The 24,264-nt window shown below is 44.6% G+C and overlaps 1 protein-coding gene across 4 annotated transcripts in view; it reads right to left on the reverse strand.

The window, feature by feature from the left end:
• Nucleotides 1–24,264, reverse strand: part of LOC308475294 (transmembrane protein 263-like) — a 331,410-nt gene that overhangs the window by 102 nt on the left and 307,044 nt on the right. For all 4 annotated transcript variants that reach the window (XM_081002360.1, XM_081002359.1, XM_081002362.1 and 1 more), the window contains exon 3: nucleotides 1–2,591. This exon is cut by the window's left edge and continues 102 nt beyond it. In XM_081002360.1, the coding sequence (XP_080858486.1) occupies nucleotides 2,305–2,591 (287 nt within the window). In that variant the 3' untranslated portion in view covers nucleotides 1–2,304. The remainder of the gene's footprint in view (nucleotides 2,592–24,264) is intronic.

Consider the following 24,264-nt stretch of genomic DNA (forward strand, 5'->3'; position numbering starts at 1 on the left):
TGGCTGTGACGTCGCATGGGGGCAGTGCGTGCGTTAGTCACGCACCGTCCCAACGTCACCTTCCCGCCCGCTGTCAGATCGGAGGGCAGCGGCGCGCATGCTTTAAATGTCGCAATGGTTTTGCGGCTCCCAGGTTTTTTTTTCTTCGGAAACGGGTCCAAGTGGCTCCTTTTGTCTTAAAGGTTGCAGACCCCTGGCTTATAGCATCACAGGCTGTTTTCAAGGGAGAACAATGAACAGATACCAGCCATCTTGGGCTCTGCAAATTGCAGAAGACTACTTAGTTAAACACAGGTAGGCATTCTGGTGTCAGATGGTATTGCGATAATGCAACCAAAAATGGCAGGTATAACAAAATAAAACAGAAAGGTTGAAAGAGAGAAGAAATTTCCTCCAAGGGGAACTACATGCTGCCATGATGCGGAATAAAGCAAGCTTTAGATACTGGTCACACTAATGGTGCCTGTGAAGATATCGTAGTCAAGCAAAGCTGCAAAGAACCTTCAAGAGGTGGAAACCAGAATGATTCCAGCATCCAGGATATGAATAAAATATGTCTTCTGAATCTACTTAAGTCTGCTCCATTTTAAGTATCCAAAGATCAACATCCCTTTCATGAAAGAACCATAAACAGAAAAGGACAGAAAGGAGACAGAGCTTCTCGGGCACCAGTCTCAAGGACACATAACTTGAGGTAAGTCCCATTGAAGTCACATGGATTTAATTCTGCACAAACAGCTTAAGGATTGCAGGAGCAAAGTTTGGTCACTGGCCAAACTGGCAAAGTAGAAGTGGGGGAAAGAATGGGTTTAAAACATGAGCATGGTTTACACTTTCTAAGGGTATAAGCGAGCATTGCCTAAAACATTTCATGTTGATGGTATCCCTGCCTGGTCAATGAACCAAAACAAAATTTGAACAACCTCAATTACAAATTGCTGAATTTGTCAGGAATAATGTGCAGATTATTTATGGGCAGGGTCACACCTCAGTTTTCATGGCTTTACCGGTAATTATTAGAAAACTGATCCAATGCTTACTATAGATGATCATAAAATACACTATAAACATTCTTTCTCTCTATTGCACATAGTTAAAATCCTACAATGCCAGGAAAGGCAGAAGTAATTCTAAAACAAGGAACCTTTTTCATTCTAACTAGGTGTACCTGTGGATACAAGTGGGCTTGTGTGAGAGAGATGAGGAGAAAATTGATGTTATCACCATCATCAGCAGTACGATTTATATTTATTCAAGGCCACTCAATAACTTGGTTGCCTTGGTGCCTCATAAACATATATATTCTTTCCTCTATTGCACCTGTGGAATGGTTGGATGCCCTTATTCACAGCATCTCTGCTTCATACAGGTTACATTTGCGTGGACAGGTCCCATACAGCCCTTCCCCATTTATTTTGGGTTTTTTTTAAAGACCTCTAGTGAACTACAAACCATTAACTACAAAAAATAGGACTAGGGTGACCAGATTGGCAACCTGGAAATTATTTTACCACTGAAAGTTGTTGATGTGTCTAGTAAGGATTGTGGCAGGAGATTCCCACTAGTGGCTGCTGAGGGAGTTGCAAGGAGGTAGCAAGAGCTGGCTCTGTCAATCCTGCACAGGTTCAGACACCTGCTGACTGTCCAGATGCCTGGGCATGGGGATGCTGTCTTCAGTGAGCCACATGGCCAGTTTGCAGTCATGCACTGTACTACACTGATAGTCACCCCCTTTCTTGCTGCCTCATGTCTCTCTCAGGCAAGGATATGGACCCCTCTGCCCATCAGTACTTCCCCAACCCCACATCTCACTGATGGCTTTAAGGAAAAAAGAAACTCCAGGTGACCATCGGTCAACCCTACCAGGATCATACCTGTGTCTCCTACTGGGAAACAGCTCTATGCTTGAGTTTTCTGTCTGGTGTGTCCAAACAGATGGAGCACAATGCTCACAACTGAAGCTCCTACATAGCCTCTCATGGGGTAAATGAAATTCTCCTACGTTAAGGTTACCAGACATCCCTGTTTTCCGGGGACAGTCCCTGGATTTACAAATCAGTCCCCATAAAAAATCCATTGAAGTTGAAAAGTGTCCCCGGATTCATTGAAAAAAATCTGGTAACCTTATCCTATGTGGGATGGTGCGTGAGTGTGGTTAGTTGTGACTGTGGGTTCCAAGCTACAAAATTTAACCTCAGCCATGGCTAGGAGGTCTGTTCTCCCTTGTATGTGTTGGTGATCCAAAACAAAGTGGTATTGCAGTGAGGAAGGTCAGGGACTAAGTGATCTGTCAAAAGGAAGGGTCTAGTCGGCCTTGTCCTTCTTCTTTGTGGTGAAAGGGACTTTGCTGGCCACTGCACTGCCAACAGCTCCCACGCCACTGGTCATTGCTGAGACACTGCCCTTGACTAGTCCAACGCTGGCTGTAGGGACGCTGGCCACTGCTGTTTTGGTGAGTTCAAAGCCTTTGCTGCCAACCCAAGCCACTCCCCCCAGCGTTGCCCCCACGGCTCCTCGGGTGATGCTGTACAGGCCTCCTGTCACTCTCCAGATCATGCCAGACTGTGGCTGTGGGCAGTCTTTCCTAAGGTCTGAAAGATACAGAGACAAAAGAAAAAGAGAAATGGGTTAGATGCTTCTCTCCTGGTCGCTCTGAGCGATTTCAGCATCGTAGGATGTTTCACTGCCAGACGGTGAAAAGGTCAACGTGTCTCAGTACTTGGCCTCACTCCTTCAGCATACATCAGTAGCATACTCTGATGATGTTCTGACCAGCCAAGAGAAATTCATGATGGGACACACTAAAACTAAATGGGGAGCTTGTCCAATCCCTGTACTAAAAAGAGCTCCCTTCATCGTGACAGATATTGGGAGGAAGAACCGTGAGGTACTTTCAAACCTTGCTTGAAAGGATTTTAATTAATGTACTTGAAAGGTTTCTAGATGCTGCTTTGTCACAATTTATTATGCTGAGTAAATCACATTGAACTGAAAATAACAATAAAGCCATATAATGCCAATCTAAACATATATCGTATTACCCAAACCAGCACAAAACAAACAAAATGCCTAACATAGCATAGTCATACTAAACCCAGAGCAGTCTAACATTAAGTCACCGTAAAAATGTGAGTCTTAAAAGCATGTATGGAACTATCAAGAAAAGGAGCCTGCCTGACTTCATATGGAATCACATTCCATAGCTGTAGAGCCACTGCTGAGAAGACCCTGTTCACATGGGGGAGTGTAGGAGGAGAAGGGGGGGAGTCAATGCCAGATTACCAAATAGGCAGAGTATCCATGGGCCTATGGGCTCTTTTAGGGGCCCCACAACAATGGATCAAAATAATATTGATTTGATCTTGAAATTGGTTTATTAAAATTGTTGGTTGGTAAAATAATAAAAAAAGTATTAGGAGATAATTTGCACGCTCCCCCACCCGAGCTTTTGACTGCCATGGGGCCTCCACAGGGTTCCATCTGGGGCTGGGGAAAGTCCCACTGTGCTACTAGGACTCATTACACTGGCTGCTGCTAGCATACCTACTGAGCTGAATCCAGCCCTTGGCACTGCCTACTGTGTGGATTACACTGCTATGTGATTTGGTAATTTGCAGTGCATACATGATATCCACTGTGCTGTAGATTGGGTGTGACATTCCTTGACCACAGCCTGCTTACAGTGGCCCAGGTCAGACACAACACTAAGGGAAGCCATGGCTTAGCACCAATGAGGAAATGTGTTGGTTCCCAAAGAGAACATGGCCTCTTTTCTACCACTCCAGGTCTCCAGCTTCCATGCTGCCGTGAGCTAAGCTCTGGCTTGTCCTAGTATGATGTCTAAACCTGGGTTCAGGGTTTGTCTAACCCAGACAAACCCAGTTCTGGATAAATGGAAATGGAAATTCTTTCGCCTAGTTTAAAATTAGACAACTCATGAGGTCAATACAGAAACAAGCAGTTTTTCTCCCATAAGAAAGGATGTAATTTTAACTTGTAAACAGTGGCTTGGTTTGGGAACTACCTGCATGGAATCTAGCTTGCCAGATATTGTGTGAAAGAGGTTTGTTTTGCTCCCTGAGTATGTAATTATGCTTACCTGAAATATACCAGTAACACTCTTTTTTGGGGAACTATTGTAATGCTAAATACCTTCCGCTGACAAAGCCCTTTCCAACTCTAGATAAATCAGTATTTTGACTGCTTTTGTGGTCTTTTTTATTTTCTTAAATGTCTGATTTCATATTCTATTCTGCCTTCTCTGAGTAAACCCTTCTCTCTCTCTCTCTCTCTCTCTCTCTCTCTCTCTCTCTTTCTTTCTTTCGCCTCGAGTTATTTAAAAGACCTTACCTGCTAATATACATATCTGCTTGGCACGATGCTTTTTGGATACATTAGCCAAGATTATGCAATAGCAAGATAGGGATGTCTCCCTGTTTTAAATGAAAAATGTGCATAGACTTCCACGTCAGCCTCAGGTATTCCATTTTCATGTGTGTTGAAGAAGCTTGCATCTATCTACCTAGGTGGCAGTAACTCTGGATAACTGCAGGTTATCCTAAAAATACCAAAACGTCAACCCAAAGTTGATAAAGAGCTACCTGAGAAAAAATATACTGTATGGAAGCACTCAAAAGGATGGAATGGCCCAACCACTTTGCATGAGGCATGTCAGCACTCAAATCTTTCTGAGAGGAACAGAAGTGGGGACATTTTTTTCAGCCCAAGGTCAACCTTCGGGGGGGGGGGTCACAAACCAGGGCTGTGAAGCACCAGAAACAAAAGTGGGCAGAGGAATGAATGTAATTTTTGCCTTGGTACAGTAGATACGTTTCTAGCACATTCACATACTTCTCCAACCCGTTGAGCAAGAGTCACCATCAAAGTTCAGTGACACATTCCAGAAAGACAAAAACACTCAATGTGAAGCAAGGCTGGTGAGGGGAAGTAGCCCAAGGAAAGAGGGTGTGTGGTCTGAGGAGAGAGTTCCAACAGCTATATAGAAGTTCCTCACCCCATAGTAGAAGGGAGGGCTGCCTGGTTTTAAAGCAGAGATTGTGGCCATTTATCTCAAAGCTGTGCAGTATTGGATATGCAGCTGCTGCCTTAAATACCCCTCTGTGTTCCTGGTTGCTTCACTTGCCCTCCTCTCCCACCTGCTATTGAGAGCAGCATTTCAGTTTTGCAGGCAGAAGAGGAAGCCAGGTGAACAGCATGTGGGGTAAATGATGCAGAAGGACAGGTGCCATCTCTGCAGCAGGACCTCCTACTTGGAAAGGTGACATGCTCTCACCAGGTGTCCCTAGGAGATTCTTCCCCTTCAGCTTGAATGCCTTCTTCTATGCATTCTCTCTGTTTTAAAATGGCCAGTCATGGATCTGAGGTCGCAGTACAAAAGCTGCATCCTGGGTGTCACCATTTTTGTAAGATTACACACTCTTAAGGATGGGGAATAAGCCATTCCAATAAATCCCCAGTGTGCTCGGGTGCATTTGGGGGGCGGGGGGCTTCTCTTGAGTCAGGAGGACACATGAGAAGTGGGGAACCTGTGATTCTTCAGATCTTGCTGGACTACGGCTCCCATATTTCCCAACCTCTGCCTGCATTGGCTGGGGCTGATGGGAGCTGGAGTCCAATAGCACCTGGAGGATAGCCAGTTTTCCATCCCTGCATTAATCTGGCAACCAATTTTAGTACCAGGCATTACTCTGGTACATTGGAAGGATATTATTATTATTAAAATTTGTACACCACCCTTTATCCGCAGATCTCAGGGCAGTGCACAACATAAAATTACAATGTAAAAACCACAAAACACATAGTAAAAAGAACAACAACAAACCAATATGAATATGAGCACTTGAGCAGGCTTTTGCACACTCTCTGCTGAATAACCACAGTGATCTGGGATGAGGTGCTGCAGCTTCCATACAGATTGGGACCTTTTTCTCCTCAAAGAGATAATCATGCACTGCTCTCCTCTGGAGAATTACAGAGGTTTTTCGCCCTCACGCCCACTCTGTGGAGAATGCTGATCACCACTGCCCGGTTTAAATTCAGCCGTGTGTGTATGTGTTTATGTGGGGCTTCTAGTGGGACGTGCTTCCTGTGTCCTGGGCACTGAGGAAGCCACAGTGATGAATGGTGCCCTGCTGAAAGCCTGCATAGTGATGTGACATAATGGTGCCTTTCCACACAGCCCAGGCCAGAGGCCCTGTCAGAACTAGTCAGCTCCTTGGCAAGGAGAACCACAGTTGCCCTGTTAGAGTCCTGAAGAGCGAGCCTCTCGGGAGCTGAACAGAGACATCCTTAAGCACCTTTTACAGTCCACAGATCACACACGGCCGGAATTCCCTGTCACAGACAAAAGCAGAGTCTGAGAAAAACAGCTCAGTGGAAAGCATCCTGTTCCCAGCCATATCCAGGGAGGTGGGGGGGATATGAATAGGCCATGGGTGTCCAATCAGATGCTGTCAGCATCTCACCCACCACACTGACCCTGGCCAGGAGTGTCTGCAGAGAACAACTCCCTGTATGTGGTTGGCGCTTGCTTGGCTACTCTTCCTTCTCTCTGAACTCCAGACGTCAACAAGCTCCAGGCTGTGCTTGTGGAGGAAGCCTGCTGCTGCAATGTGCTGGTTAGTCACCATTCCTTTAAGAGGAATCTTCTCTCTCAACAAGTTGCTGGCTTAGCTGAAAGGAATCCAGGATGTTTGTTCTTCCGAACATAATTAATATGCCAGGAAAAACTGACAGTTCAGCTCAAAAAAACAACAACAAAAAACAAAAAACCAACAACACACCACCTTTTGACGTCTCTCCACCCCCTTTTTTATTTTCAGCAGTGATTGAATTTAATATTGATTCTGGCAGTGGATTTCCTCAGCTCGTGAGCAAAGGGCTTGCAAAACACCAAAAAGCAGGCACTGAATAGATAATGGAATCGCAGGATCTTGGGATGCTTCACAGGGTGCCTGGAGATGTCTGGGCAAAACCTGCCCACCTCACACTCTCATCCTTACTTGCATCTGCAAGTGTGGTGCAGTGGTTAGAGTGTAAGGCTAGGACTTAGGCTCAAATCCCCACCCAGCCATTAAGCTCACCAGGTGACTTTGGGTCATCTCACAGCCTGGTCTACCTCCAAGGATTGTTGTGAGGATAAAATGGGGAGGGGGGGAAAGCATGCATGCCACCTTATTTATAAATAAATAGGTAAACAAAATTTGGTTGTCATAGCAGGCACCCAGGATGTGAGCCTTTGGGAAGAGACCACCACTTTGTTACTTGCAGGGAACTTTGTGGTAGATTGTACAGTATTGTACATTAAAAACAGGACTCTTGAAGCCATGGCCTTGTGAAGGTGGCTGGGAGGTGTAGTGGTTCTCAAGCCATCCATATATACCCCTATAGCAGACTGGCACCCACAGCTACTAGAAGAACATGGAGCAAGGTGAAGTCACAAGGCTCAAGTTTCGTCCAACATAAAATGAGCTTCATCTCTACATCAAGACATCTAAGCACCTTTTTGAGAGTTTAGTTTTCCAAATACAAAGCGGTCCGCAGGTTGAATACATGCAAAGTGCTTTCTAGGATTCAGGTCAATGCATGTCTCACCATTGAATGATTGAGTGGGAAATGGTTGTGTGAATCTAGCCTCAGTCTTGTCTTTTGGATTTAAAACTGCCTGGGTTATTGATGTCTCTTCCTGCTGCCCTAGTCTGGCAGCTGTAGGCAGCCTCCAAGTTCCAAGGCTTGAGCAATATACTAATATAGCATTTCCTGCTCAGTCAACACAAATTAGCCCTTGGACTTGGCAGTAGCTGGCTGTTAGTTATAGCTACTGCAGTCCTGAAATGTTCCACACAATCGGTCAGCCTATTTCACCAATCACTTCAGGCCATCTACATTGCCATTTTATAGGGAGAGGTTGGTACTAGTGCCTAACTTCCCACAGTTGCAGGCCCAAGTTATTTTTGCACCTGCACTGATGTGGAAAGTCAACATGCACTAATGTGTGTACAGCTTAGTTGTCACTATGGGAAAATCTGTTTCCTGGACTGCATCACTTCAGAATGCAGATGTGGGGGCCTCACACAATGGTGGGCAAGTATTATTGTTTAAAAACTCAACAAAGAAACTTATCACACCTTAAGGGCCAACCTATTTATTATGGCTTAAGCTTTCATGGACTAAAGTCCACTTCATCAAACTCCAGTTCGTGAAGGCTTATGCCACAATGAAGTTGATTAGTCTTTGATGCGCTATAAGACTTGTGGTTATTTTTACTACCACAGATGAACACTACCATCTCTGGTAGTTAGTGAAAAGTGGACAAACCCTTCTCCCTGATATTTAGTTATATATTTTTTCTACAAAGGAGTTTTTTTTTTCCTTCAAAGGAGCATTCAGTCATGTGAGTCCCCCCAGTGGCAGCCTTTATCGCTTCAGGGAGGATCAGGCCTGCAACCGAGCTGGGGGTTGGAAACAGGAAAAATGGCACCACCTCCAAAATTGTCGTGCCCAAACCAAGCTTCATAATGCTTTGTAGTTAGCCTGGCTCTGCTCAAAAGCAGTAAACAATGGCAGTCATTATTGTTCTTAACGGCTTAAGTGCCTGTCCAAGACATTTTAGCACCTGAGGCAGACCATAAAATGGCGCCTCCCTTCCCACCAGGAGAGAAGGAGCAACGAGGCTGGGGAGGGGATAAGGCTCTACACAGAGATCTACTGCCCCTGTGGATCCTGCCATCCAAGGCGGTTGCCTCACCTTGCCTCATGGGTGGGCAGGGTTGGCTCATATCTACATCCAATGGATTTTGGATTGGAAAACAAAATTTAAAAACATTCACACAGAGGCAATAGCACTGGTTTTCTGTATGGCAGGGGCCTTCTAGATGTTGCTGGATTCCAGCTCCCATCAGCCTCAGCTTGCATGGTCAGTGTCCAGGGTTGACGGGAGTTGTAGTTCAGCAACAGCTGGAGAGCCACAGGTTCCCCATCCTCTTGTAAGGGCATACAGAGAAAGAGGAAATTATCTGTTTCTGACATGGCCACCGTCCTCTGCTTTGTTCACAAAGCATAGAAGTAATTTAATAGTTGTTGTTTTTTAATGGCACGAGAATTTTCAGAGGAAAGAGCCATGGCTACTCCAGAAAGAAAGCAGAAAGGGGGAAGAAGCACCGTTCTCCGATTGGCTAGAAAGTGTGTTAGGCTAGGAGTGCTTCCTTCACTGCAGCAAACACTCCCTCACTGTCTCTGCTCAGCTGGTCTCCAAGAACTGCAATAAACCCCCATAGTAAGCTGTCATGTAAGATAAGCATCGGATTTACAGTGCAAATTAGTCTCTCAGACAATGGAGTGAGCTAAGCATTTTGGTGGCATGGAGGAGCCCAGATTGAGAAAGAGATACAGACAGCAGAGATTAAAAACCACACAAAATAATCGGAGAGACGCAGACACGCAGCCGGCCCAGGAAGCAAATTCGATTCCCCTGAGCTGGCTGCTGCTGCCACTGCTGTGGCAATCTCTCCGCCATCTGTCAAGGCTTTTCCTTTCAATCAATGACCTGGCCTTTCCTAGGGTTGCTTCAGCTTCATCTAACTGAAAGTCAATTTAGAGGAGAAGAGGAAAATAAAGATATGGGGGCAGGGAGGGGGAGAAACACCCCCCCCCGAGCACATGTGCCGGTTGGGGTCAGTGCCACTGCCCACATACAGTGCCCTCTTCAGCATAGCTGTCAAGTGTCCCTTATTTGAAGGGACAGTCCCTTATTCCAGCGCCATGTCCCGCTGGTGTCCCTTATTGATGGATGTCCCTTAAATGTCCCTTAAATTTCAAAGGAAGCAGCTTCTCTCCCTCCCTCCCTGCTTGGCTGTGTTGCTCACCCAATAAGAAGTCTAAGAACGACTGGGGGGTGGAGCTTGCATGCCTTGTGTGTGGCTAGTTAATGCAAGCTGAGGGTTTTTTTGAATGCTGGACGCCATTTTGTTGCATGTGCTGCTGCAAACTTTGTAGTGCAAAGCCAGGCCGGGGAGCCATCTTAAGTTGAGGCTGCATAGGCCTTGTGGTGCATGTGATTCAGATTCTTTTTTTTTTTTAATGATGTTTATTAAGCATTTTAGAGTTACAAAAAAAACCAAAGAAACAAAGAAGAAGAAAAAACAAGGGAAAAGCAAACAGCAGTCAAACCATACCAATCAATAATAATAATAAAAAAAGACAAAACACATCAAAATCCAAAAAACAAAAGTAAACCACAAACAATTAAAAACAGATCCAATATTCCCAAATCCTTAACTGTCATTGCCTTATTTCATCGACTTCCTCAAACCTCCCTTTTTTGTATTCCAGTTATTAATTATAACAGCAAATCCTTCCCATTTTTCATAATATTCTGTCATTAAATTACCTTAATCTATTTTAACCTTATCTTACTATAAAAGACCCTAAAACTTAAAACTTAAATCTTATTTATACCAATTTCTCATAACCATAACATATTCTTGCATAGTTCTTTTTAGCATTTCTGCTAAAGCCAAATAGTCTCGTTCCAACATTTTTCTAATACTCATTAATTTTACAAAACAATCCTAAATAGAAGATTTTTTAAAAACTTTCTTCCAATCTTCCTCCAACGTCTCTTCCTCCTGGTCCCGGGTTTTGTCAGTCCTTTCTGTCTCATCCATTTAGTTCATTAACCTGGTAATCTTATGTCCGAGGCCCTTAAGTCTCTTCCATGTCCCTTCCGCAGATCTTCTTCATATTTATACCTGTACTTTACTTTGTCTCCTGGTCCTTTCACTCGTGGTAACTCCAACTTGACAGTATTTTTGTCCCTTCTCGACAGATCAGCCCCTTTTCCATAATCCACACTGAACTCCATGTGGTATTTAAAAGCATGTTTCAAAGTCCCTCCAAAGTTGAGGACCTTCACAACCCCAAACTCCTCACGGCCCATTGCCAGACTTGGAAAGTCAAGACATCCCTGCATAGGGGGGTCTATCCAGCCCCCCATCTCCAAACCCAACAAAACTCTATCTCTCCAAATCTGGCTTTTTCCAAGTTCATTTGTCAAATCCAACAACTCATGTTCCTGCTGGGCCACAGCTCCCTCCATCTCTGCCACCCGAGGTCCAACAACGATCTCCTCCCTCATCTGATCTGTCAGAGCACACTCCTGAGTTGATTCCTGGGTGGGTTCTATATAGATACCCACTACCTGTCCAAAATTTCTAATCGCAACAGTCATCAAATCCGTCTTCTCATGTAACTGTTCCAATAAAGCACTTGTCTTACAGAAAGCACGCACCAGAGCCTCTGAATACATTGTTATGCAAGGTCAGAAGTCTGTTCCCACGATCTTAATCTGTTTGCAGCTGCGAAGCTCCCCAGTTCAAGTTTAATAACAGTTTCACAAGCTCCCTCTAGGGGAAGAACTTCTATTTGTATCAATCTCTTTTCTTTCTTTCTTTCTTTTTTTAACAGCAGATCTAACAACAAAGTTTCCTTTTTCAGATATTTTGTCAGTATTTGTTCCTTTAAAATGCGAAAGAGAACAATGGAATCACTATGTTTCTCTTCTTTTAACTATCTGTCAAAAACATTTGTCTATAGTCAATGAACTTCCTAAAAAGTCTGTCCTGACATCCCGCTCCCAGGTTCAAGACGGTGGAAAATTACTTTTCTTTACACTCTCTCCTGCAAGTTTAAACCATCCGGAAAAAATCCCCCCTCTTCTCCTGCTTCCGAAGGGGGTTCAGTAGTTTTAGATGATGAAGGTTGATCCTTTACAAACGATTTTCTGGACTCCAGTTTGCCATGTCTTTGCTTTAATCTATCTACAAGAAATGGAAGGCTGACTTCCTGTGTAGACCTTCCCGCTTCAGTGCCAGATTAAGAAGAATTTCTAATCCAATTTTCCCTTCTACTCACAGATCGTTGTTTAAAGTCCAATTGTCCAAATTTGATCTGCTCACGGGTAGTTGTTTTTGTAACCAAATTGTCCCAGGAAAAAGGTAGCGCTCTCCGGCAACGGCTGTGCGGCTTCGCTCCACGGAAGAAGCAGTTGACTCTCAGCACCGCGCCACTAACCCTTCTTCGCTCCGGAGCCCGTAGTTGGGTTCCTTTACGGATTGGGGGGGCACAAAAGGTGCCCGCCGAGTCCCATGGTCACAGGCTTCCTCCGCCTGTGATTTTTTGAAGGGTCCCTGCTTCGCCGTAGCGGAACAGACCCATTTTCCGTGGAGCCAGTCCCTCCAGATCAGAGGGAGTCCGCCATTACCGATGGCGCCACCCCGGAAGCCCATGTGATTCAGATTCTATTCAGTTGAACCTCTGGTTACAAAGTTGGTTGGACAGTGTTCTCGAAGCTACTAGCATGAGTTTGACCAGACTGCAGGAGGACAGGAAGACCGGAGTGCCTGGAACAGGTGAGGCTGCAGGTCCCTTATTTTGGCTGCTGGTCCCTTATTTTCAAGGCTGCTGATCCCTTATTTTCAAATCTGTAAGTTGACAGCTATGTCTTCAGCTGTGGGGCCCTGCCTGCTCCCAATCGATTCCTGTTCAGAGTTGGATAACACAGACAAAGCTGCCCTCTCCCTGACAGATCCTGGAGAAGCACAGTCTGTAAGGAGCGAGTGTTGAGTGACAGAGCGGCGGCAGGAGATTTACCATTTTCCATTATCCATGATGACAAAACGGAAGCCTCACCCCGAGCTGCTGCAACTTTAGCACGAAGAAGGCGAGAACACGAGGACTGGGTTTACTCACCGCAGTTATCCATAGTAACAGGAAAGCAAAGTGAGGAAGGTTTGCCTGCTAGGCTTGTTCATTGAGATATCTTCCTGGGAAAGAAAATATGAAGGCTGGGGAACTCAGGGTGTTGAGTTTGCCAGCTTGCTGAGGGCAACTAGATGGTGCAAAAGGCACTGATTGTTCAAATCCAGTCCTTGCCAACTGCAATGTGAAAGAGAGACAGTGCGGTGTAGTGGTTAGGGTGCCACACTAGGACCTGGGAGACCAGGGTTCAAATCCCTGCTCTGTGAGGAAGCTCATTTGGGTAACTTTGGACTGTCCACTACCTCACAGGGTTCTTGTGCGGATTAAATCAGGATGGGAAGAACCACCTTGAGCTCCTTGGAGAAAAAAGTGGGATATAAATACCAGAAGCAAGCAAGCAAGCAAGCAAACAAACAAACAAAAGGCGATTTTGAAGCTCAAAGTAATGCACAGTCAGAAGGGAAACTTTTTCCTGCAAGGCACCTGCTTTCAAAATAGCTGTTGGACCCAGCAACGTTTGAATCCCAGTTGGTCCTCTGGCATGGGTGTTTTCCTGCCCTGCATTTCCTTCCACGTGAAAAAGACAAACTCTTAATGCCCTTGGTCCTTAGGGGACACAAAGAACCCCCTAGGTCACTGGGTAGTTCCTACGGTCAGAGAGGAAGAAACGGATGACAACCAAAGTAACACTGAAGCAAAGAGGCAGAGACGCCTGATCTTTATTAAGAAAATCTGCTATACCCAGTCCAACAGTCAGGCAGGCAAGACCCCAAACAAAAGAGAATTCATACTTTTATACCATTAAAACAATAGGTTCATCTCAGTAATTCCCCTCCCGTAATTCACTGTGAGATGTCTTATCGGGTGCTATAACAGGTAAGTTTAGGTGCTAAGCTTTGGTAAGTATCTGGCAGGAAGACTGTGCTTTGTTAATCAAGTGTGCAAATTGTTGTGAAATTATGCTTATGCTTTTAGGTGGGACTTTGGAGAGTTGATGGCTGTGTTTTTCTGTTTGCCTTTTGACAGGAGTGGAATTGCCGGTGGCGCTGCCGGTTCAGGATTTCATGACATGTCTGGGAGTATTCCTGTTTGCCACCCCCCTGCATATTTGCATACTGTCACCTCGGGCATATGCCTTTATTATATGAGACCTTGTGTTTGCTGATTAAAGTCATGTTTCCTTATCTGCTTGTGTGATTTCTCTGTGTAAGATTACCAAATGGGAATGTTGCAACAGTGCTAGAAGGAAATGGCAGACACACACCAAAGTGAAGTTTCACAGGAACACAAAACTGGTTACATAGTTTACATAAGAAGTCACTTTGTTACATTTACATCTTGAACATTTTTCTTGGACCGGAGTTGTATTGCGCTCTTTATTTGGTTGCTCCTTCCTTGACAGTTCTTATTGATCCCGTGCTTTACCAGGAAACACAAGTAAAAGCACCCCCCCCCCGTTCCGTTCACATCACACAAAAAGAAGATTAATGCTGACTGTTATCCATCTCTCATGATAGTGAGAGTGGCCGGAGGGTTTGTGGATGTAGGTCTGGTGCCAGAAGAGAGCTAAATCTTGTTAATCATTACAGCTGGCACTGGCTGGCATTTGCCAGTCATTTTGCCAGGAGATTTCAAAAGCTCTGCTCCCCAAGAAAGTTGTCTGCAGCAACCAGGTTATATGAAGGCCAGGGTGAGCATGTACAAGAACTGGGATGATGCTGGGGGTGGCGCCCGGGGCATATCCAATAATTTCATTCTACAGATTTTGGTAACTAATGTTGTCAGAAAGATGTAGGCTCCAGGAGAATGTAGGCTGGGTCTCCTGGTGCCACCCAGTCTTGGGCGGTTCCCCCTTGGTATAAAATATGCAATATTATCTTCCTATGACATGTTTGGCTGATGGCGTCTACCTGCCCAGCATTTATGTAGCATTTCCCCCCTACGCTATTCTGCGTTGAGATTCCTGCATTGCTGGGGGTTGGTCTAGATGACCCTCAGGATCCCTTCCAACTCTGCCATTCTGTTAAGCCAGGCGTGGAGGGCAGGGAGAGCCCCAGAAATGCCAAGATGTGTTTAGCTCTCGGGATATTGAAAAGCTCCGTCAGCCAGAAGCGCCTGCCTTGGGACTGGTCAGGAGGCTGCTACGCTCAGCAGAACAGGAGGCAGCTGCCTACAAAGCCTTGCTTGCCACAGGGCTTATCCCTGACATGGTTGGCTTTTAATTGTTCACTACTCAGGCCTCAAAACAGCACAGAGGCTGCCTTGTCTGCAGCCAACTACCAAGTGAAAGAGTTCAGGAGGGTAAATGAACAGCGATATGGTGCAGAGCAAGTTATTTTTGCAGCCTCAACGTGGGAGTGAACTATTGAACCTTCTAATCATGGAAATGGAAGGACCTGGGGTGTGCTTCGGGTAGAGTTGGGGTGTGTGAGGCAAAAGAGAAATATATTGTGGAAGCCAACTCCCTAGTTGTGTCCAAGTAAATTATGTGGAGCCAGTACATGCAGGATCACGATTTTCTTTATGCGGGGGCAAATGTTCCCAGGCCAGCACATGAAAAGCTCTATGGCAGCCTTTCTCAACCTGTGGGTCCCCAGATGTTGTTGAACTACAACTCCCATCACCCCTAGCTAGCAAGGCGAGAGCTCAGGGATGATGGGAGTTGTAGTCCAACAACATCTGGGGACCCACCGGTTGAGAACCGCCGCTCTATGGGAAACTATCTTGGCTTTTCAGTTATCTATAAATCTATCTGTTAAGTACTATGTATGTATGGAAGGTCAATGACCCGTGTTTTCTGGGCAACTCTGCCCTGTGTATAAAGTTGGAGATGTGTTTGCTGCCAATGTAGTCGAGATTTGAACTGGCAGTTAAAGCTTGCGCTATCCACCTGCCCACTCCTTGCCAAAAGCAGAAGAAACAGGGCAGTGATAGCACTTTTCCAGTACTATATTTGTGCGTGAAGAAGTTTCCATTTCTAAACCTGCATAACATAGCATATACTATTGCATATATTAAATCCATATTATATAATATAGTACATTGCATATATCAGCCTTCCCCAGTCGGATGCTCTCCGGATATTTTGGATCACCATCAGCTGCAGCTAGAATGGCCAGTGGTCAGAGATGATGGTAGCTGCAGCCCAAAACATACATTACTATATTATAGTATACTATATATAGTAGAGTATGCTATGTTGTGCTATAGTAACATAATGGATACAAACAATATCATTTAATAGGGTGTGCACTGGCTATAAGACTCAACTTGTACCTGGGAAGCAGCCCGGGGTGTTTTGGAGCCTCTCTGTGCCTTGACTTGTTATTTGGGATGGAATTATCTCTGTTAAAAACAAAGCTCCATTTACCCGTCATTTACTACAATAGGAAATATAAGAATAACTATAACTTGTTTTTCGTTTTCACAGAAATGGATGAAATTTGCAGGTCTTTGCCTCCTCCTCCTGCTAAATTGTAGGCAGAGATATACAAGGCTCCACCCTCTTCTACAAAAAGATCTCTCCATTCACTTGCATCCATGTGAAAAACAATCATAGTATTGATATTTACTTCAACATCTCTTCCACAAATCACTGTGATTACAGTGCCCTGGGAAAAATTCACTGTGATTAAAACTAGACTTATTTGTCCAAATGACCACCAGCTCTCCACCACCTCACCACTCAAGTTCAGAGCATTCCCCAAATCAGATTGGTTTTGGTTTGTTTAAAAAATATATGCATGAGTAACTTTAAAAGCTCAAGTACAATCAGATTTAAGTATGTGAAGACCTCACCCAAATCACCCCATTCTCCTAATCTGGCAAGTAAACATTGCCGATGCACACAGGCTGCCATTCAGGCTGAACAGTTTCAAAGTTGTAATACATGTTTTTCAAAGGAATATCCCTATGAAGAGCATTTCATAGATCTCTTGCAGACCTCCGTGGGTGGGCTAAAATTACCATGTTATCAGTTTTCAGTGCCTTCATTATTTTCCTTAACAGTTTAAACAAAGTGTATACTTTTGAGCTGTCATGTATTAAAATACTGATAAACATTAAGTGAAATGTTTAGTTTGTTGTAATATAACATTCAAACCAAAAGGTATATTCTTTTCTCTCCTCAAATACTTCCCTTCAGCTTGGCTATTGGGGGGGACGGACGGACCTGAGATATTCAATCTGCATTCCAGTGCCACCACCCCGGCCATGTTTTATGGAGTGGTGGGAGCAGCACTGCATCCACAGTCCTGCTGTGCCCAGCAGCTGGGGCAAAAATGTGGGATGAGATACATAAGTAGCAGTCAAGTACAAAATTCCTTGTTTTCCTAGAGTGGACATGCAGGGGAATGTTTGGTCCAGCCAGTCGAAAACTTCCTGTTTCCTCCTGGCTGAGACATAATTCCTTTGCATGTGACTAGAGGTGGTCGTGACCTTACCTGTCCAGGTAATGCAAAAGGACAAGGCAATCTGCACACTCTCTCTAACTTCCTTCATCACTGGAGCAGCTTTTTAACAAGAGATGCTCTGTTGGCTTCTAGCCAACAGAGTACATTGGGATTATCCCATATGGAATCAATCCACATGTACATACTTTGTAACTAAGTCTGCCTTCAAGGGCCCAACTGTGAACTGAATGTGTGAGTAAACTTATTTTATATACTTTACAAAAGACTGTGGTCTGTTTATTCTTTTAAGAGGGATATAAGGGAACTTACCAGGAACATACAATTCAACACTGAGTTGTATGATACACAAGCCTGCAACCAGTTATCCGCTGTGCGTTTAAAAAGGGGAATGTGAAACTCTGCTAAGTAAAGGAATTTGTTAGTGCAAGTTAGGAAGGATATTAATAAACAAGATAACTTCTCCTGTCTCTCTGAACATTCCCACAAAAAAGTGGCAGGGCAGTAAGGTTGCATGCCAGACTGCAGCCAGCACAGCAGTAGGGACCAAATCGACTCAGGATCCAGCAGACCCTGGGCTTGCTCAGCCCTTACCCTTCTCCACTTCTGGAATGGTCCCATTCAGGGCCTTCTCCTGGCAGCCGCTGGAAGGCGTCCCACCAGTGGCACACCCAGTCACCTACATGTTTGGCAGGGAGAAGGGAGGTGCCACATCAAAGGAGTGAGGCCTACGGCTTGCAGGAGACCAGCTTTGTTGGGAGACCTGAGCAGAGGGACACCTCCCAGGTTGGACTAGATGATCCTCAGGGACCCTTCCAACTCTACAATTCTATATACCAGCATTAGATCAAACACACTAAATCCGATGGATTTCAGGATGTTTTCTAAGAGGGAAATGCAGAGCCAACATTTTCCAGAAAACCCACTCCACTGACTACCGGGGCGGGGTGACAGTCCTGACCTACTTTACAAGTCAGTGAAGCTCTAGTCTTCCTTTACGGGGGACCAATAAGTGACAGCAGAGTTTGTAAGCTAATAGGTTTGTCCTGGGGCTGACTCTGGTCTTTGGAAAATGGCCAGGGAAAGTGAGGGGCAAACACAGCTATCAATATGATCATTAGGAAGGAAAACATAAAACAGTGTAAGAGCACTTGAAAGCTTTCAACAATGTGGCGCCTATTGGCCAGAGCTGCTCAGCATTTGCAGTTCCCATTGACTTTGGCTGGGTCAATATTAAGCAACTCTGAAAATCTCATCAAATGCCAGATGGTTTAGTCCCATACTTGGGCAGCATCACGGGAAATGACTACCCAGAGCTCTATACTCAGTTTTGTTCAGAATGCAGCTCAAAATTGTGTCCTCCTGACCACCTCGTATCTCTGCTCCGTTATAAATCAAGACATACGCCATATTAAGCACAATAGGATTTGGAAGTTATTTTCTTCTGCTCATTGTTTCTGTTACCCATTAGCTTAGAAGCAGGGACACCAAGACTCTAACCCAAAGAGGAACTTAGACTTTTGACAAATATTTACCAAAAAGGAACTATTAAGCTTCTAACCCAAGATGGAAAATGCTTGCCAACCATTTACCCATATGCCAAGCTGATTGAGGGACAAACTAAGGATGGTGTGGGGGAATCCCTAATTAGATCTCCCAACATTTTCTGAAGACCTGAAAGCAGCCATGCCCTCATCCCTGAAATTCCATCAGAGCTGTGGCACTCTGAGATGCAGTTTTTATCCTTTCCCTTCTGCTGTTTCCCCATTGAAACTCCCCCTCCCCACAAAAGCTGCTCTGAGTTGTGAAGAGTTGGAAAAAGCATTAGTGCAATCCTATGTGTGCTTGTCTGCAAAGACAGAAGTCCTACTTGGTTGAATGGGACCTTCCCTCAGGGAAGTGTGTTTAGGATTGCTGCCTAAGACACTGAAATGAAATCATCCAATTAATGCAAGCCTTTCACCTGCACAATGGAATTTACTCTTTCTCTCTCCCTGCACATCCAATGCACCTCATCTGTTATGGGAGTTCCCTTTGGAGCAGATTGAGGGGCATAGGGGAGAGAGAAGCAGTCCCATTGCGCAGGAGTAAGTCCTTGTGCTAATGGGATTTCATTGGATACAACTCTTGGTCAACACATACAGCAGGGACAGGGAGCCTAGAGTCCTCCAGATGTTGTTGGACTACAACACATATCTTCCCTGACTATTGGCCATATTGGCTGGGGCTGATGGGAGTGGAAGTCCAACATCAGGAGGGCCCTGTTTTTATCTACCCTAGACATTCAGCTTGCTAGGGATCAGATGTGTTGTTTGTTGGTGTTTTAACACTACTGGGCATGCAATGTTTAATCAGCAAAGCAGCTTTTTGGGAGGATAGGTGACAACCTATAAGTGGGACCATCAGTTTCTGATAATGAGCTCATAATCATTTATTATGATCATTGAGCTCATAAGACACACAGGACTGTGAATGTAACTTTTGACATCTGTAGCCTACAGATCAGAAGCAAGGTTGCACTGCACAGAAGTTGTCCAAACAGCAACTGTAGTGGCTAGTCTCCCGATTCTGGTATCTACATCAGATGCTTAGCATGCCTGTTGACAGACAGGGAATCAGCTGCTGGGATTTGTAATTGGTTAGTACATTTATGCCTCCTACTGACTCGAGTCAGAGGAGGCACCAAGTTGGCATTGTTGTATTGTTCGTATAAGGAACTGAATACCTACCAGATTTTCAAGGTAAAGAGTGGTAACAGAAAGCATTCACTCAACTAAGCTGTGAACTCATCCACATAAAGACACATCTTCCCAGCGATCGCTGCTTAAAGAAGGGTCGTGGGATGAACAGACTAACCCAAGAAAGATTACATGTTAAGGCTTTCAGGAATTCTTTTACATCTGTCACATCTACACAAAGCCTCTCCCCTTCTGTGCAGCAAAATTGCAATGCAGCACATGGCGGTGCTTGCTTGACACTTCGTCTGTGTGGAGGCTTTGATGACATTGGGGGTGGGGGTGGGGGGGGCAACCCAGTTACGTAAGAGCAGTAGTAATGAATTGAAGAAAACATGGATGAATCAAAGATCCAATCAGAATATATTTCTCAAGGAATCAGAGCATAATGTTTAGACTTGGAGCTGCCTGCCACCTTGTCTTACAGGCACTCAGAGACTTTTTGCATTGAACATTTAGGAATTGCTGCTTATTGACAGGCACAAACATTTATCTGCAGTCACTCTCAATAGCTCCAGTGAGAGACTGCACCGAACCATTTCTGCCCCAGTGAGCACTGTCAGCACCCAAGTTTTCCTCCAAGAACAAGCTGAACTCAAAAGGGCATGGGAACCAGCGCACTTTGGCATGGCAACATGCATAGAAATGCTTTGCCTCGATGCTCCAATGAAAGTCTCCCAGAAGCTGCCCTTTCTCTTGATTATGCACAGTAGCTCCTGATCAGAAGAAGCAGAAGAGAATCCTCTGAAAAGCCAGTTTCCATGTCTCCCACCCCGACGACATACACAAATTTCATTTATGCCTCATTTTTCTTCTGCCCTGCTCTGCAGTAGTGTTGCCACCACACTATAGGGGTAAATTTTGCAGTGGACGAGCTAATCAATTCTCTCTCCCACCACACAGAGTGCAGCAGTACCCAAGTTATTAAGATCAGCTAACAATCACAGAATAGAAATTTAGAAAACTTTTAAAAAGCTTACTACAACAATAAAGGACAAATGGCCAAGGGCGTTTCCAGACAGGGGCTTAATATTATAAATGGGTCATGGAGATATAGCAAATGGGTCATTGGCAACGGTTTTTAAATTTTTTGGAAGGTCAACCTGATTTTTACAAAGAGTACTAAAACTAGGAAGCTGCCTGATCACCTCATTAATTTGCCAGATGAAGGTGGGTCCATCAATTAACCTGGCACTCCAGTAGATGATATCACTGCTCCTGCTGTGGCGGCGGCGGGGGGGTGGGCGGCTCCATGTGTCTTCCCTCCACTATACCACTGTTGCTCAAGAAGGCATCTAAAAAGTTCCTGGACAATTTCCCACATATTCACCAACTAGATGCAGCCCAGTCTAAATTGAGCAAGGTGGTTGTATAGTGACCCTTTGGACCACGATGTAACCATACCCTGGGACCAACTATAGGGTTGTTATCCTTAAGCAGGAGCCACAACGCATGCACAGAGCAGAGTTATTAATTCCTTTCCCTTCCTCTAAAGACTTTGGGGCAGAATGCATAGTTTTCCGACCCCAAAATGTCATCTGCCTGCAATAAACCTGAAAATGTGACTCAGAGAGTATGACTAGTGTAAGATCACAACTGAGCTGAGTAGGGACCTGAAGCTGGGCCTCTTGACCACAAGTTGGATGCTCTAACCACTACACCACACTGTCTCTCCTATATATCTCGACAGTGGGAGAGAGTCCAGCTGTGCCAAATTTGTAGCCTGAGCTGGTTGGGCAACCGTCCTGCACTTCAATAGGCATTTGGATGAGCAGATATTGTCCAGACACATGTAGTTTAGGCAGACATGCATAGCTCAAATGCACTTTCTCCTGCCTAAATCTGGAGATTTCCTGTGCAATTGATGTAGCTCTTCTGTTTGGGCTTTGAAATCATAGAGAATCTCTGGATTTAGGGAGAAAGCATGGAACATGTATATATACACAATAACATCCCTGAGATCACCTAGACCATGGTTATTGTTGGCCAGTATTTTTCTAGTGTTCCTGCTCTTTCGAAGTCTGAGCTGGCTGGTTCTTTTTAAGTGAATATGTGAATGAGTTTCACTCATTGTGACTTCCATGATACTTCCATGATGAACCTGCAACATCCTGAGCTGGAAAGCCGCATCTGAGTACAGAATTGTGATCTCTGATGAGGTTTCTCTTTCCCATTTTGCTACGCAGCAAGCAAGCCTTTTAGCTGATGGGTGACAGGACCTGGATTATAGATGTCTCAAAGTCTTTCCTTTGTTGTATATGTTGTAGAATGGGTTTTAATAGGTAGGAGAGTATATATTAATTGCAATTTATCCTTCCTGGCACCGACATGTGTGGCTGAACAGAGTTTTAAAATCCCAACCAAAATTAAAAACATAGGAATTAAGCTGTAAAACCTTGTTTTGAGCAAGTCCAGCTATGAAGTAAGCTGTCCCTCCTTTTCTTACACCGCTTAACAAAGAATCAGGCAACAATTTTGAAAGTAAGATTAAAAATATAATTTACTTACTTATAATCTTGCATTGGTTCACAGCAGTGGCAGCAGTAAAAATGAAGCAGGCAAAATACTTACATTGCAATATAACCAGCTTCAGGCTTGTGCCAAATGCTGGAGCAAGCTCAGGCATGGCTGCATCCAGTACAGTAGTACCTCACGCTTCAGGTTACATACGCTTCAGGTTACAGACTCCGCTAACCCAGAAATGTTACCTTGGGTTAAGAACTTTGCTTCAGGATGAGAACAGAAATCGTGCTCCGGCGGCGTGGCACCAGCAGGAGGCCCCATTAGCTAAAGTGGTGCTTCAGGTTAAGAACAGTTTCAGGTTAAGAACGGTTAAGTACTTAACCCGAGGTACCACTGTACTGGTCAAAGGAAGAGAGAGAAACAGGAAGTACTGTATGGTCCTTCCCCTCCAAGAGAAAAGAGGAAATGACATCACAAAGAACCCTCTCTACCAATTGTATTGCCTATGGTCTGAGTGTTTGCCCATCAGCAACACAGCTCTGTGGACTCAGCCCCTTCTCATGCTAACTAGCAAAAATATGCACTTGTTACATTTTGGCTGCTAATTTCCCACATATATTGTATTACTTTCCCACAGATCAGCCTCTATTATGTGGCCATTATTTTAGGCTCCAATTATACCCATAGTGACAGTTGCTGGACTTGTCTGCAGTTAATAAGTGAGGTTACATGTTGTCCAGCCAACTAGCTGTTAATTTCTCTATTCAGGAGCTCCTTCCGCTCCCCACGGCTCCTGATGCTATTACAAACTTAGCTCCCACTTGAAATGAATTATTTTCTAGCATAGAACAGGAGTGGGGAAAGTCTGGCCCTCCAGATGTTGTTGGACTCCAACAGCCCCAGTGAGCATGGCTCATGGGGATGAGAGCATTTGGACGATGCTCCATAGCAGATAAGAAGGAGCAGAAAAAAGGAATCAAGAGTTTTCCTAAAGGTGATAGCGAGAATTTTAATACATTCAACTCACCCTTGCTTTTCTTGTGCATGGCAAAGGAGCCCAGATATCTTATTTTACAACCTTTGTTGGAAAGGCATAGACCAGGAACGGGGGACTTGTAATCCATGTTGGGTTTTGCTCCTAGCTGCTGCCATTTACAATGGTCTAATCAAATGGTGGCAGCCTCAGCGCCTAAGAAGCCCTCTATTATGGCACTGACTCCTGTCTGAAGGGATCTTTTGAACCTTTAAGTCTAAAAACCAACCACTCCACCTTGTTTCAGGATCTCAAGGGGAAGGGACACTCTAACTATTTAGAAAAGTAATACAATGGTACCTCGGGTTACATACGCTTCAGGTTACATACGCTTCAGGTAACATACTCCACTAACCCAGAAATAGTACCTCCGGTTAAGAACTTTGCTTCAGGATGAGAACTGAAATCGCTCGGTGGTAGCAGGAGGCCGCATTAGCTAAAGTGGTACCTCAGGTTAAGAACAGTTTCAGGTTAAGAACGGACCTCCGGAATGAATTAAGTACGTTTCTGAACATAATCCATTCTGGAAGACCCTTCTACTTGCGAAATGTTCAAAAACCGAAGCGCAAAGGGTGGTCTGCAAATTTAATTGAGAAAATTGAGAATTACTTAGTGGAAGCCATTCAACCTCCGAGGCACATTCGAAAACGGAAGCATTTACATCCAGGTTTTCGGCATTTGAAAACCAAAACGTTTGACTTCCGAGACATTCGAAAACCGAGGTACCACTGTATAGAGATGCTAGTCTCCACTGAAATAATAGCATCCAGTCAGTTTTTTTAAAATGGCACCTTAATATTTCAATGTATAATGGTACCTTTTATTTGACTCATAAAATCAGAATATA

This window comes from Podarcis pityusensis (genome assembly GCF_964106645.2).
Source record: "Podarcis pityusensis genome assembly, chromosome: 1".
NCBI lineage: Eukaryota > Metazoa > Chordata > Lepidosauria > Squamata > Lacertidae > Podarcis > Podarcis pityusensis.